At 44.6% G+C, this 16,015-nt stretch overlaps 1 protein-coding gene across 1 annotated transcript in view; it reads right to left on the reverse strand.

Annotated features, from left to right (window-relative positions):
- The window catches only part of CACNA1H (calcium voltage-gated channel subunit alpha1 H), a 156,069-nt gene that overhangs the window by 76,057 nt on the left and 63,997 nt on the right, over positions 1–16,015 (reverse strand). Inside the window, exons 9-11 of the mRNA XM_027863001.1 lie at positions 2,829–2,980; positions 1,254–1,439; positions 749–866 (exon numbers count right to left, since the gene is read on the reverse strand). Of these exons, the coding sequence (XP_027718802.1) occupies positions 749–866; positions 1,254–1,439; positions 2,829–2,980 (456 nt within the window). The remainder of the gene's footprint in view (positions 1–748; positions 867–1,253; positions 1,440–2,828; positions 2,981–16,015) is intronic.

Genomic DNA, 16,015 nt, shown 5'->3' on the forward strand with positions numbered 1-16,015 from the left:
TTTACACTGTTGTAAACCTGACCTGGGAGAACATTTTTTCTATTGAGAGCCACTGAACCAGTCTCCCCACTCCTGTATTCCCCCAATCAATAGAAGGTTTCACTCAAATTTTTATTTTATGTTTTTCTATGTCTCTAGAAAAGTTCGTTTCACCCGCATTTTAAAAAGATATATAGGAATATAAAACTTTAATCAGTAATTATGACAAATTTGAACAAATATATTTTCATTCACCTTATGACTGATTAACTCAAAAAGTGAATGGATGGGAAAAATAGGGAAAAAGAGAGAAACAAGGGTGTAGAGAGAATCAAGAAGAACAAGGAGAGGGAAGGAGTAGAGAAGGGAGTGAAGAATGAGAGAAGGAGGTAGAGAAGGGAAAGATATGGAGGCAAAGAGAAAGATTGACAGAGATAGGGTGAAGGGCATAGGCAGAGACAGTTTTTTTTCTCCCACAGGCATCTTCTTATTTGAGCCGAGAGTGTCAGAGTGGGCTAACACTGATCATCAATGCCCTGTTGAAATACAATATTACTAATTACTTATTGTTCTTAGCTCTTCAGCAGTTATAATCCTTAAGGCTAGGGGTACCCTTCTGAGCAGCCTAGTATAAATGGGGATTTTGCTTTGGACTGCAGCTGTGATGGCCTGGGAAGGAATGCCCTTGAGGGACAAAGAAAGTCAATCTGAGGGCTGCGTGTGAGGCTGGCTATAACAGCCCTACCCCTGCTGAGGTTCTGGACTTTACCTGGAACACAGTGACAATGGCCCACAGCAAGGAGTCAAAGTTCTTCCTGTCTGGGACGGTATCTCCAGTGTCAGTTTTCAAGCTGAATTTGCACCCGAAGAGATGCATACCCAGGATGCTGTGGGTGAATGGAATTGAGAGAGACCAGAGCCATGGGTCAGTGTGGGAGGGGGGAATACTCCCCAGCCAGGGACACTAGGCCATGAAGGACGGTCCACCCCTCCCAATCCTTGGCTCTTTTCCCCCTTTAACATGTAGTCCAGGGCTTGACACACAATAGGATTTCAATAGAAAATGCCTGGTCGTCTCACTATTTGTATTTGAGTCTCCTCTCCCCCATCCTCCCAAGAGGGAGCTCTCATGTGGACTTGAGCTTCCTTCTGCTTTCCCTGTGTCTACTCAGCACCATGGACAGCGGGACTCCCCCAGTTGGCTCCTGCTTAGCTGCGGGTAGGGGTGGGTAGCTGTGTGCAGGGCTGGGGTCAAGGCTCTGGGGGGAGGTTACCTAAAGATAAATATGAACAGCATCAGCAGCATACAGAAGGTGGCGACGTTATCCATAGTCTTCATCAACACCACCAGCTGTCGTCGAAGGGCTGGCATGAACCGTACCAGCTTCAGCACCCGAAGGAGCCTGAAGGTCCGGAGTACCGACAGACCCCCATCTGACTGCCCGATAATTTCCCAGACACTTTTGGCACAAGGCACAGGGAGGAGCATGTCAGAAAATTAGGTCCCCTTTCATTCATCCATCCATCTATCTATCTATCTATCTATCTATCTATCTATCTATCTATCTATCTGTCTCTATATGTCTATGCTTCATGTTATGGTTTGAGTCTCCCCCTCTCCAAGTAGCCTTTCCTCTGTCTCCAGCTTTCCATCCCAAGGCATCTTCACAACATGGGAATGGTATATTTCTGTGTATTCCATGAGTGTCAAGGGAGTGATTTTCCCGAGATCTTAGGTGAAATTAATGGCAGATATGGGACTAGAACTCAGATTTCCTGACCTTGAATCCATTATTCTTGTCACTGTGCTACACTGCCATTCCTATCATTAGATTGTAAATTCCTTGAGGGCAGGGAATGGACTACTTTCCAGTTTTGTTTTCCCAGAACCTAAGACAGGCATGCACAACTTCACACAGAAGGTGTTTAATAAGTTTTTGTTGACCTGAATTGGATTGTTCATCCTCTGATAGCCAACAAAATAAAAGCCTACACCTCTGGGGTGGAGAGGTTTTGATTAACTAGGAATACTTTGTTTAAGCAAAGAATGAATATCTTTCCTGCCTTGCAAAGATTACCCTGAGGCCCTTGGGAAATAATCAGGCTTAGCCTGCACAGTGCTTCCTTTAAAAAAAAAAATCCCAGTTTCATAGAATCACAGAATGTTAGAGTTAGAAGGGACACTTGGGGATCCTTTAGTACAACTGCTTTATTTTTCAGTGAAGGATACTGAGTTAGATAGAAATTAAGTGATTTGCCCAATGCCACACAACTAGTAAGTGTGAGAGCTGGAGTTTGAATCCAGATCTCTTGATTCCAGGTCCAAGACTATCACTACTTATTCTGTGTAAATTACTTTTTTTATTTACTTAACTGCAAAAGTTGGGGATAGGAGGAGGTCCCTTTCAGCTCTTAAGTCCTGTGAGCCCATGGCCAGACTTTCTGGATTACTACCCCTGTTGGGTTTGGGAACTGCCTGAAGTTTCTCACAGATTTCTGGAGTCCTGTGCTTCCTTATCCTTGGGTGAATCCTTGAAAGGAAATTATATCTGTTCTTCTCTGCTGATTCTGTTTTAGTAAAAGTCTTCAGAGTCAATGTTTTTTATCTGGACCTACCTGTTTCAAAGGGAGTGGAAGGTCTAGTGACCAGAACAAAGTTTTATACTGAGGATTGGGGGATATCAGAGACTGATTCTTCCCTGAAAACCACTCTAAGCACTTAGAGCTGGACTTCTTGGTTTCCAAAGAGGCCCCATTGGACTCAATCTCCTTGCTGGCTCCTGGGATCTTCCCTTCTTTAGTGCCTCACCCCCTACCTCTCATCCCCCCAACCATAGCCCACCAGTCACCTGATCACAACGATTATGCCGTCAAAGATATTGTAAGGATTCCTGATGTAGCCCAGAAGCCCAAAGGCCAACAGCTTCAGCAGCATCTCCAGGGCAAACATGCTGGTGAAGACGATGTTGCTGATCTCCAAGGCGTTGGTCAGCTCTTCAGGCTGTGGAGTACAAAAAATAGTAGGTCCCATTGTCACCCTGAGAGCAACCAAGGGTCAGAAGGGCCAGTAGGGCAGGTCTTCACTTTGGACCAAATGAGATAATATTTATAAAGTGCTTAGTTCAGTGCCTGGCACATAATAGGTGTTTAAAATTTCTTTCCTTCCTCCCTCCCTCTTTCCTTCTTTCCTTCCTTCCTTCCTTCCTTCCTTCCTTCCTTCCTTCCTTCCTTCTTTCTTTCCTTCCTTCCACAAATGACTGACTGGATGTAAAAGCACTCACGTGTTCCTTGTGTGCCAGGTACTGTGCTAAGCTCAGGGTACAAATACAAGCAAGTCAGACAGTCCCTTCAACCACTGCTTCTGGTAGTCACCACCTAGGGGGTGATAACAAAGGTCTTTGGGAGGCCTTCTATTCTTTCTCCTACCAGTATTTCCCCCAAACCATGACCAAGGCAAGACCTTCTACCACTAAAGCACCATTCCTTTAGCAGAAAGTTTTAATCCCTTTTAAAATGCCAGTCCTCCCCCAGATAGAATTATGTCCTAAACTACTCTCAGTCATTGAAACTTCAGAGTGTGAACAGGGAGATTAGGGTGTGTGTGTGTGTGTGTGTGTGTGTGTGTGTGTGTGTGTGTAGTATGATGCTTAGGGAGGAGAGGGAGAAAAGGGCAGGGAACAGGGGTTAAGGCGCTGATAAGGATAGGGAATGGACTTGTGATTTATTTGTTGCAAGAAATTCCCAGATGAGGAAACTTCCTTTACATTGTAGGGGGATAACATATTTGTAAAGCACTTAGCATAGTGGCAGGCACATAGTAGGTGCTTAATAAATTCATGTTCTTTCCCTTCTCCTTCTTCGCAACTTGTAGTCTCAGAGAGTTGCCTGGTAAGTGACTTGCTCAGAGTCACACAGCTGGGATGTGTTGGAGGAGGGACTAGAACCTAGGACTTCCTGGACCACCTATTAGCTACTATGCCATGCTGCCTTTCAAGGCAGTGATATCCTTTGTAATTCTGCCGAAGAATGTGTCAAAGATTTCCCGCTCCTGCCCAACATGTACTGAAGACTCCAACACTCTCATGGAATCTCAGACTTTGTCTCTTCCCTGGATTATTGCAAGGGCTTCCAAAGGGGCATCTCTTCCTTGAGCCCATCCTAGACATGCTCCCGGATGAATCTTCCTGATTCACAGATCTGGCCATGTCCTCCTACCCTTGACAACCCTCCCCCCACCTTTGCTCAAGTGGATCCTGCTGCCCTCATTGTACAGTCAAAGCTCCTCTACTTGGCATCCTAGGTCAGCCACAATCTAGCAGCCTACCTAGCTTATTTCCCAATACTCCTCAACACATCTATTTTGGTCACTAAGATCCTCATGCTTTTGCCCTCCCTTTGCAATACTCTGCTTTCTCCCCACTTATCCATGCCTTCCCCATTCTTCTGCCCTCAGGTCCAGTGCAATCTCCTCCTACTGGAGCAGCCCAGGAAACACTGGACAACCCTTACTATAGCATCTGATGGCCCCTCTTATCTGCACCACACAAGCCTTCCTTTACTCATGCAGCCTCATGCTGTCCTCTGATTGTTTCTCCTGTGTGAGCGTGTCTCCTGAGATAAGAGGACAGCTCCCTACAGGCAGGCACTGGCTCTTCTCTTCCTCCTGCCCACCCCATCCTGTAGCCAAGCTCAGTCCTGGGAGGGAACCTAATTCCCAAGAATAAAGGCACAAACTGCTCATGTAGAAGGATACCTCTGTGGGCAATTTTACTGAACTGTTTCTTTTTTGCTTTTTTATTCTTTGTCATAAAGAATGGCTCACTGGACCAGGAGAGATCTCTTAGATCACAGGGAAGGGATCTTTAGAGCAACTTCTTTGTGCCAGGCACCATGCTAAGTGCTTTTTTTTCCTTTTTTTTGGCTACGCAATGGGGTTAAGTGACTTGGCCCAAGGTCACATAGTAAGTATAAGATTCAGATCCAATTCTTGCCACTCCAGTTAGTGGCTTTTTCATTGTCTCACACTATATTTAGTAAGTACTTCATAAATACTTGTTGAATAAATAAATGAATGAATGAATGAAGCCCAGGTTTAGCCTGCTTACCCCATCCCAAATTTTTAGCAAAAACTTTTTAGTTAATTCACTAGCACACAAAAACAAGCAGGCTGATGTTAAGTGTTGTGAATTATTATTGGATTAATTGCTAAGAATAATTGGAGCTGAGTGCAATTCATTATGTAATTAAATTCAGGTGGCCTTCCCACATAGGTTTTTGGCCATGTGGCCTGCTATTGAAAATCTTAGCGGTTCGATCTCCTTATTTTCTATAAGGGAAAATTCAGACTCAGAGCAGAGAAGTGGCTTGCTCACAGTCACGTAGTGTGTTAATGCCAGAGCTAGACCGAGCAGTCAGGTATTTCAGTGGTCCTCATCACTCACTTGTGCTCTGACAGCACAGACTTCAAAACATCCCAAACACAGTCTCTGGGAAAAAGGTGTGGGTGACTTATGTTTTCTAAGTTCTAGGAGGCCATGTGAGCCCCTAGCCGTTCACTAGGTGGGGGATGATCCATAATGAGCCATCAGTGGTCGGGACCATAGACTCGGAGCTAGAATGATCTTGGAGGTCTGTCTCCACCCATTTTACTGTCAAGGAAGCTGAAACCTAGAAAGTTTAAGTGACATGTCCAAAGCGATACAGACAGGAAGTAGCAGAGTTGAGACTCAAACCCAGTTTTTTGATTGCATCCAACATTTAACTGAGTTGAACCTTCTCCCAGTAAGAGGAATCATTCTAGCTCTGATGGCCTGGGATGCTCCAAGGTTGATCCCAAGGGAGTTCGACCCAAAGTTATCCAAAGACAGAGGGCAATGCCATTGAGCCCAATGATAAGCGACATGGCAAAGGCTTTTTGGTAAGTCATTTCACTCTTTTCTTTAATTTCTTCCTTTGTAAAACCAGGCGTTGGGCTAGATGAACTAAAAGGTCTCTCCTAGCTCTGTGTCCTATGGCCCTATGATGGGGGTGGGGCAACAGCAACTCCACTAAAGGGACTAAATTGGTTGGGAGAAAGGAGTGACGTTTGTCTCGTGATCCCAGAAGACTCTTGTTCTGTGGATGAACACTAATGGTGTTTGCATTCATGGGCACTAGGAGTTGTTTTCACTGGCACCTGGATGTCCTAGATCCCCAAGCAAGCTCTCTATCCTTTAGAGCAGGGGATGTGAGTAAACAAAGGTGTCCAGAAGTGGGGTGAACTTGGGATAGAGGTCAGGCTTCTCTCTTCTCCCCAAACTGCAGCAATCCACCAGGCTATTCTAAGTAATTATGAGGATTTCATTATTTATGTCCTATTCTTGAGCTGGGATCCCTTCCAAACCAGCTCTGTTTATCCAGAACTCTTGGGAATGGAAATCAAGCTGGAAAGCACGTGGAAATAGATTTCTTCAGAGAGATTTCATAAATCTGACCCCAAGTGTTCTCTAATTATGGAAAGTTAAGGCCTGGAGAGGATCCTGTCCCAAACTGCATTTAAAAGAGGTTGGGAAACTTTGGAATCTAGAGGGGCAAACAATAGATGTAGGTAAAGGGGAGCCTCTGAGTGTCTTTCAGCAGGGGAGTGCCATAGTTTAGATGCCTGTAAGGGGAATACTAATCAGTGTGTTAAGGCTGGGTTGGTGAGAGGAGGGGCAGAACACTGGACATAGAGAGGCCAGTTAGAAGCTTATTGCAGGTATGAGAAGGTGAGGGCCTGAATAGAGTGGGGCCCATCAAGGTGGAGAGGAGGGGGTGGGTAACAAAGGTGAGTTAAAGGTAAAAATGACAGAACTTTGTAAATCTTTTACCCTTGGAAATAGGGCATGAGGAAGAGGTCATAGACCACTGAGGCTTTTAGTCTAGGTGCCTGGGAGTATGGTGAGGCATGATGCTGCCTCTTTAAGACCTTTCCCAAAGTTCTCAGTTTGGGGGTCTCTCCTGCTTCTTAGAAAACTCACTTCCTGAGACCACCACAGACATGCATGGTGGGTGATGGCTCAGATATTTTGTACTTTCTCTGCTGGAAGGCATCTGAGTTTCACACACTCTCACAGAGTCTGAGAACTAAGAAGAGGTGGAGGGTGTGGTGTTGCTAACACAGCTCGTCTTGTACAGTAGCTTGAGTTGTTTGTCCTGAGTGTGTAAAGACTCTGTTTTCTTTTTCCTGAGCTGAAGAGGCAAGGAAGCCCTGCCTCCAGGAAGGGGCAGACATGGAGTGCAGTTGGCTTCAGCTATAAGGATGAAATGAGAGTTGAATTTTTCCTCAATTGCCTTCCAAGTGGATGAAAATCTCCCAGGAGGCTTTAAACACTACTTAAGCTGGAGGCAGAGGAATCAATACTCTTGTTAAAAGCAAGTTTAGGATCCATAGGTCAGGGAGTCCCTCTCCACTGATGTAGTGAGTGAGTATCCTCTTGCTGATAGCTTTCTCCGGTTTCCACCAGCCAATCAGAGTATGGAAGCAGCCAATACCTGGACCTCCTAGACCATCACTTCCGTGTCCGGCCCAAGGTCCAGACCCAGACTAGCCTGGCTTGTCTATCTCTTGGCAAGACCATCTCACTCCTGATTCCTAACTTGGATTTCTCTTTGTTTCTAAGGGACTAGGAGTGTCTCCATGGATCCCCACCCCCCATATCTTCCCTCCCCTGAAATCCCAACTGCTGGAAGAACTGGGCTTTTTAGTGTCATAGAAAGAACATTGAGCTAGGAGCTAGGAGCCCAGGGATCAAGAATTTGGAGTCTAATTCAAGCTCTGACATCAGCTCATTGTGTGATCTGGGGCAAGTGATCTCCCTTCTCATGTGTATGCAGATTTCAAGGTGTAAGGGACCTGACCTGAAAGGTCATCTTGTCTGCCCCTCCTCCCCCAAGTAACAGATGAGAAGGCTGAAGTCCAGAGATGGGCAGAGACGAGCCCATGGGAGTTAAATGGCAGAGCCAGGTTCTGGGTCCAGGTTCCCTGACCTCAAGTCTCCACTCCTCAGAGTCTTGATTTTCTCTTTGGCAAAATGCAGAAATTGGATGAGCTGATATCAAAGGTCCCTCCTGGCTTTGATGTTCTTTGTTTCTATGTACATTATCGACACTAGCCTCACATGCAGACAGACTCCAGGCTGATTTTAGCTTCAGAAACTCTGTGAGTTATTTGACTTATAAGGTCCCTCTAGGCTCTCTGATACTGAGCAGCATCTATTACCAGGACGGCAACATTCCTGAAAGCCTTTAAAACTGAAATCTTAATAGAACAGGGTTTTATAAGAGCACTTTTTACAGTCAAGGAAGAATTAGGATGGAGTTATGTCTACCTTTGGAGCTTTGACGATGCAGGGCACAATGTCTGGGAAAAGAATGAATGTCCTTATTATTAAAGGCTCTTTAGCCATAATAATTTGCCCCCTCCCCCAACCTACAAAATGACATTTTTAAAGTTAAGAGACTCATAGAATCTTAGAATGTCAGAACATAAAGGGACCTTAGAGGTCACCTGATTTTACAGAGGCGAAAATGGGGCCCAGGGATAGACAATGACTTCCTTGAGGTCATCTGCAAAGTTAGTGACAGCTAGAGACAGCTAACACCAGCATACTTACTCCCACATGATGCCTTCAAGTTGGATTTGGGGCCGACTCTGACAAATACTAGGTGGTGCAGTGGATAGAATGCTAGGCTGGAGTCAGGAAGACTCTTCCTGAGTTCAAATTTAGCCTCAGACACTTACTAGCTGTGTGACCCTGGGCAAGTCATTTGACCCTATTTGCCTCAATTTCCTCATCTTAAAATAAGCTGAAGAAGGAAATGGCAAACAACTCCAGTAAGGAAAAAAAAACCTTAAATAGCGTCACAAAGAGTGGGATAAAACTGAAAAACGACTGAATGACAAACACTGTGTCCTCATGTCAAGTACGGATTCTTGAATCTAGTTTAATGAAAGACACTTCTAGGCTATGACCTGTGAGGCATGCCTTGGCCCTGTTGTGTCTTGTGCCTTCTTGAAATTCCTTTCCCTCTCTACCACCAAGCTTCTAATTATTTGGATCTCCCACCTCACTCCCCTCACAGAGCCCAAGTAGCCACTCAGTCAGACCAGGACTGGGCAACACCAGGATGACCCACTAGAAAGTGGGCCAGTAAAATAATTTGTTACTTGATCCATCCTGATAGTTTTCAGAATAGGACCTTCTGGACTTTGTACTTGTGGGGAAATCTGTTGGTTTTGGGGGTGGTCTGCAGATTGCTTTCTTGCTACCAACATTTTCCATCTTTGTCAACCATTTCACTCTGGAACTGCGTCCGCCTCTTTGACCCTCTCCTCTGATGGGTGAGTCCCTGGCTCAGAACACTATTTCCTAAAGTGCTCAGGCTATCTGTGTTCATTTCTCTCCTGGCTCCATTCCTGAGTCTTTGGAATTTTTTACCTACTCACTAGCATCCTTAGCCCCTCTCATTTCACCTCTCCCCCTTTATCCTTCTGTGTGTATTCTCATTGAGGGCAGGGACTGTCTTTTTTGCTTGCATTTACATTGCCACTACTTAAAACACATAGAACATGCTGAATAAATGCTCTCTCTCTCTCTCTCTCTCTCTCTCTCTCTCTGTCTTTCTGTCAATCAATCAATTAATCAATCCCCTGGCCATCTGGAAATCACCTACCCAGAAACTTCAGCATCTAGAGTTCAGCTACTTGGAAATTAACCAACACTCTCACCATGAGAAGTTCATTTTTGCAGAAAACAAAAAGAAGCCTTCCCTCTTCCTCCCTTAAAAAGTGCCTATGAGCATTAACATCAGGGTCAGAATGTCTATATGCCTTAAAGCTGACCTACTTTATTCTTAAGACCTTCCCTCAGTCCTATTAATGTTTATTTTACATAAAATCCTAACCAGTTTGAAGATCTAGTTTTCTAATCTACTGAAAATTAGAAAGCCAGAAGCAGAGCTGCTAGAGGCAGATACAGTGAAAATGAGAGGTGACTTTGATAGCCTGGAAATAGAGATAGAAAAAGATATTAAAAAGCAGACCCAAGAATTCAGAAAACACAACCATTACTGAAGGTTACAAATAGCCCTGCACACTTTAGTAGCCCCTGGTGATATTACTGTTTTACAGCCCAGGACAGTGTCTAGTGTTCATAACAAGGATGCTGAGTCTCTACAGTGTGTTATGATTTATCAAGCACTCTCTTTTGCTGGTCCTCAAACAAGACACTCCATCTCCTAATTCTGGGCATAGTCACTGGCTGTTCCCCTTGCCTGGAATTCTATCTCTTTGCATCTCCAGTCCTGGCTTTAATTTAAAATCCCATCTTCCCAATCCCCCTTAATCTTAGTGTCTGGCATCTGAGATGAATTCCAACGTATCCCATCTATTTCTTCTTTGTATATAGTTGTTGCATGTTGTCTCACTCATTAGAGTGGGAGCTCCTTGAGGGCAGGGAGTGTCTTTTGCCTTTTTTTTTGTATTCCCTAGCACTTAGCACGTAGTAGGTGCTTACTAAAATGCTTGTTGACTTGACTAGACTTTCCTTACAACAACTTTGTCAGGTAGGTAAGGGCACATGTTAGTATCCCTATTTTGCAGATGAGGAAACTGTCTCAGAAAGATAAAGTGACTTGATCACAGTTACCCAACAAGTAATAATAATAGCAAACATTTATATAGTACCCATTATGTGTTAGGCACTGTGCCAAGCACTTTACAATATTATTTCATTTGATCCTTACAACAACCCTGAGAGGTAAGTGCTTTTATTCTCCCCATTTTACAATTGAGGAAACTGAGGCAAACAGAGACTTGCCCAAGGTCACACAGCTAGTTAAGAGTCCTTCCCTGGGATTCTGTGAGGCTCAAATGAGGTACTGGATGGAGGATGTGCTTTGGAAAGCCTGAAACCATATTCATATGTAAGTAGTGATTATTTTAGCAACCAAATGAACTTAAAAAATGACTAGAGTGAGCTGACGACTTGGAACCATTAGGGGACAAAGTCACAAGTCTTCAGATCCTGGCACAGATTTTTGTTTTCATCTCCTCCTCTGTCCGGCTCCACCCCCCCCCAAAAGTGGCTTGCTGCGTGATTTTGTATTGAATCCAGGCATGAGGGATACAACTTATTATCCTGGCTGCTTAAGTCCATACCCCTGTTCTTTCTCTCATCTTCCTTCTCCCAGGCTTCCTGGGGAACAAGGCCTGGGAGCGGGCCATGCCCTCTGTCCTGCAGACCTGCAGTGACTCAGTTGCTCTGGAAACAATCACCATACGGGGCCTGTTGGCCACACAAAAGAACCATTCACAGGCTTCCCGCCCGGGGCCGGACACACAGAATAGTTGTCAGCTGTGAAAAATGTCCAACCGAGAGCCTCCAATTTAGGGTTGTTTGCTGGGAATAATACATTTCAGGATCACCATTGCCTGTGTGTTTCCTTTGCCTTCCCCATCAGGTCAGAGTCAAGCAGAGAATAGAAATCAGAGTCTGCTCCCGACAATGTAGCCAATTTACCTTTGAAACGAATGCCCTGGCTCCTTGAAAGAACAATGGCCCACAACCTCCTAATTAGCATTCTTTCCTGATACAGTGGGACGACAGAACTGGGTCACTCAGACCCATATGTCTGCCCTGGGAGTACATTTGACTCAGAAGATGGCCTCAGATTCTATAGAAGCTCTATTCCCTTTATTAGCAAGCGGAGAGCTCTTTTCTAGTCTGGGCTCTGGTTCAGATCTGGCTCCATCCCAAAGGGTTTGGGGCCGCCATTGCCCACTAGGCGGCCTAGCAGCTGTGACCTGAAACCTCAGGATGGCCAGATCCTGGTCCAGTAGGCCATCCTGAGTGAGCAGGGCTACCCCATGGGGTATGCTGACCTCTCAGGCTCAATGCCAGATTACCTGGTGGTCACAATAGGCATATGCCTGGGAGCTCCCAAGAGTTTCAACCAAACTGACTTTCATTCCCTGGAGCCTAAGTTATGGAACACATATCAAACCATGGTGGAGTCATCTTGGCCTCTCTACCCATCACTCTTGCCACAACTTCGAGGCCCTGGCCTTAATGCTCTGACCTAGTGTTGCATGCAGTAATATGCTATGGGTAGGATAGTAAGTTTTCTTGGTAGCCATGGTCTCTAAGATCTTCTGGCTGTTAATAAGCCTGAACTTGACACCACTTCCATGGGCCCTAAGGCAACCCAGGCTGTCTGCCCCACTTCTGTAAGCTGGGCCCTTAGGTGAGAATACATGATATAGTTATTATTATTCTCATATTACTTGAGGGCTAGAATGCATAATTTTACCAGAGTTTTAAGTGTTCTTCGAATAACTTTTGCTTTTCTCATATTTGTTTTCAGAGTGTCATAAGATTTACAGCCAAGAGTGATTTTGAGGATGCTGCAATCTCCTAAGCCTACAGAAGACAAGATTGAGACTGAGAAGGGAAGAGACTTGCCCAAGGTCACACATTTTTATTTGATGTCTGTTATAATTTCATTCAATTTATAATCAAAATAACTTCCTGAATTCCCCTTTCTTTTACAACTCTGAGTTATAAAAGTTCTTCCCTCTCTTCCTCCCTCCCTCCCTCCTTCCTTCCTCCCTTCCTTCCTTCCTCCCTTCCTTCCTTCCTCCCTCCCTCCTTCCTCCCTTCCTTCCTCCTTCCTTCCTCCTTCCTCCCTTCCTTCCTTCCTTCCTTCCTCCTTCCTTCCTTCCTCCCTTCCTCCCTCCCTCCCTCCCTCCTTCCTCCCTCCCTCCCTTCCTCCTTCCTCCCTCCCTCCCTCCCTTCCTTCCTTCCTTTCCCCCCTTTATCCTTCCCAGGATTATACATGGATAGGTTGGGGGCAAAGAAGAAAGCACTATTCTTGACCATCGGGAAGGGAGAGATTAGGATCTCCATATAAGTGAACAGAAAATGAACAATCCATGAATTAAAGCAAGGGTTGTCACAAAGCAGCACAATTAACTATCAAATGGGCATTCTGGATTCATGCAATCAGTTCCAAGAAGGAAGGGACCAGGGAGAGAGATTTGTGAGTGGAAGGGTGGTATGGTGCTGGCCTCGGGGATCAGGAAGATATGAGTTCAAATTCTGCCTCAGACATTTACTAGATGTATGACCTTGGGCAAATCACCAACCTTTCTGGGACTCAGTTTCCTCCTTTGTAAAATGAGTGAGTTGGCCTGGATGACCTCTAATGTTCCTTCCAGTTCTAAATGGGAACACTTCATGGGAATTTAAGTTCAGGCAGAGAGGATAGATGGTTCATGGTTAGAGGCTGGGTGGTGGAATAGATGGAAGACTGGCTTTGCAAGCAATGAAGACCTGAGTGTGAATCTGGTCTCTAATACTTAGTGGCTATGTGACCACAGGCACTTAACCACTTGTCATTGAACCGACATTTAACCTCTTGGTGACACCAGGCATCTCTCTAAGACTAAATTACAGACAAGTGGTCCACCTGTATTGCTGAAGGGAGTTTCCACACCAAAAGCGCCCCCCCCCCCCCCCAATACCACTGAAATCACAAGTAGGCAACAAAATGACAAAATTAGGGTTGAGAGGTGAGGGTGGGGGAAGCTTAAAGAGGAGTGATGAAATTAAACAGATATGACCCAAATATAGAGATGGCTGTTATCTGGGTAAAGTAAGGAAGGGCTAGGAGCTAATGTCAATTATTGTATGAAAGCCTAAGTGGTAATATAATGGGTTTGCTTAAAGCTAGGTGGCAATGTTAGGCCTAGAGTCAGGAAAACTTGAGGTCAAATCTGGTCTCAAACACTTACTTATTAGCTATGTGACCCTGAACAAGTCACTTCACCTCTGTTTGCCTCATCTATAAAATGGGGATAATAAGAACACCTACCTTTGTGTTGTGAGGTTGTTGGGTTGGGTTGCTGTGCAGTCAAATGAGATAATAATGATAAAGTGCTTAGCACAGTGCCTGACATATAGTAAGCGCTACATAAATGTTAGTTATTAGTTATTATTGAAGTGGAGTTATACAAGAATTACACAATCCAGGGTTCATAGTATCGCAGATTTAGAGCTGGAGAGAACCTTGAGGTCATCTAGCTAATCACTTTACAGATGAGGAAACTGAGGCCTCCAATTGGCTGAGTTAACTTGTCTAAGGTCACAAATAGTAATAGGCCTTATAAGATAATAGATTTAGTGGTGGAGGGAACCTTAGTCATCTGATTAATGACACACAGATAGTAAATTACAGGGCTGAATTGGAACCCATATCCTTTGTCTCCAGATTCTGCCATTTTCTCCCCTAAGGTATCACACTAATTCCCTACTTTAATGAGTTGATGGGTTAAGGGAAAGTTTGGGAATGGGTATGTGGGCATGTATGATAACTCAGATTCTGCCAGAGTCTCAGGTACCACCCACTGAGAGGAGGGTAGGGTGGTGTGATGCAGTAAGACCATTGATCTGGGAGTCCTGGGATGTGGGTTCTAGTTCTGGCTCTAATACTAACCTGATTTCTGAGTTTGGGCAAGTCACTCCATCTCTGTTGGACTCAGTTTGATCCTCTCTGAAATGTGGGTGATGGTCTGTGCTGTATTTCCTTTACAAGGCTCTAATGAACTAATGTAAACTTTGCAAGCTGGTGGTATACTGATCAAAGCCAGGCGACTTTGGGAAGCTGCACTAACTCCATTTGACCACAAGGAGGCATATTGGTACAGTTAAATGAGTCAATTGCTTGCCCTGCAAGAACAAGACTTTTAGTCTGGCTGCGTCTAGGTAGGTTCCCTGCAACACTGAGTGAGGGCTGTTAGGCTGGGGTGCTGCTATAAAGGAGGCCTGAATTCCTTCCTTTCCCCACAAAATACCTGGGGGTGAGCTTAGGTATTGTCATTGTTTCCCATTCCAAGCCTCCTTTATTAAGCTTGACTGAGATATGGACCTGCTCAAAGTTAGGGGATGATCTAGCTGACTTTCCCAGAATCTCCTCCTTTCCACAGGACGGTGCATGATTTATAGACATTCCATGTCATGAGCTTGTTTTGACCCGGCCTTAGTGGAGTGATGCAATAGAAGAGGTCCCAGAACAAGCCTGGGTTCTAGAAATGGTCTTGTCACTAACTCCTTGGGTGAATCATGCCCCTTCTCTGAACCTCATTTTCTCATCCCCAAAATAAGGAAGGGATTAGATTAACTGAGCTTTACAAGTCTGTTTCAACTCTGTTGTGTGCCTATAGTTTTATAATCATTCTTTTTCAAAACATTTGCCCAGGACATATTTATAGAGCATGATGGACATCTGGGATGTTTGCCACTCAGGTCCAAGAATCTTTGCACAGTGGGTGGGTGGTGCTGCCAAAATAGAAAGGATCCAATCAAACCCAACTCCTGTCATTCCTAGAGTGTTTTCTTCTTCTTCTTCTTCTTCTTCCTCCTCCTCCTCCTCCTCCTCTTCTTTTTTCAGAGCACTTTCCTCTCCATCCCACCCTTTTCTTACTCTTTCATTATTTACCCTCAGCACCAGAAAATCATGGGGTAGCCTTTGTGGAGTCAAACTGTGAAATTCCCAAAGTCAGGATTTATGTCTCCTCTTTCTTTATCTCTTTATAGACCATGTACTCCTCAAGGTCACTGCTTGGGTCTGTCTGTTCCTCCTCCTGTCTGCCTTCTAGTATAGCCTTGTAAGGGCAGGGGACCTTGTATAAGGGAAGGAGTGGGGCATGGTGTGTGGGGGTCATCTCCATGAAGACTGATTGACTTTTATCCTTTATGAATCCTAAATGAATGATAATAAATCCCATTTAAAAAATCCTAGTTAAAAATAAATAAATCCTATTTATTAACCTAAATAACCTGTGAGAGAATTGTTAATCCCCTTTACAGAGAGGGAAACTGAGGCAAAGAAGAAATGAAATGATTTATCCAAAATCACATATCAAGTTAGTGGCAATGCTAGGACTAGAACCCAGGTGTCCTGATTCCTAGTCCTGGGATTTTTTCTCTGGAACATGATCCCTTCTTTCTGGGTTATG

The sequence above is a fragment of the Vombatus ursinus genome, unplaced genomic scaffold, assembly GCF_900497805.2.
Source record: "Vombatus ursinus unplaced genomic scaffold, bare-nosed wombat genome assembly UNPS02014770.1, whole genome shotgun sequence".
Taxonomy (NCBI): Eukaryota; Metazoa; Chordata; class Mammalia; order Diprotodontia; family Vombatidae; genus Vombatus; species Vombatus ursinus.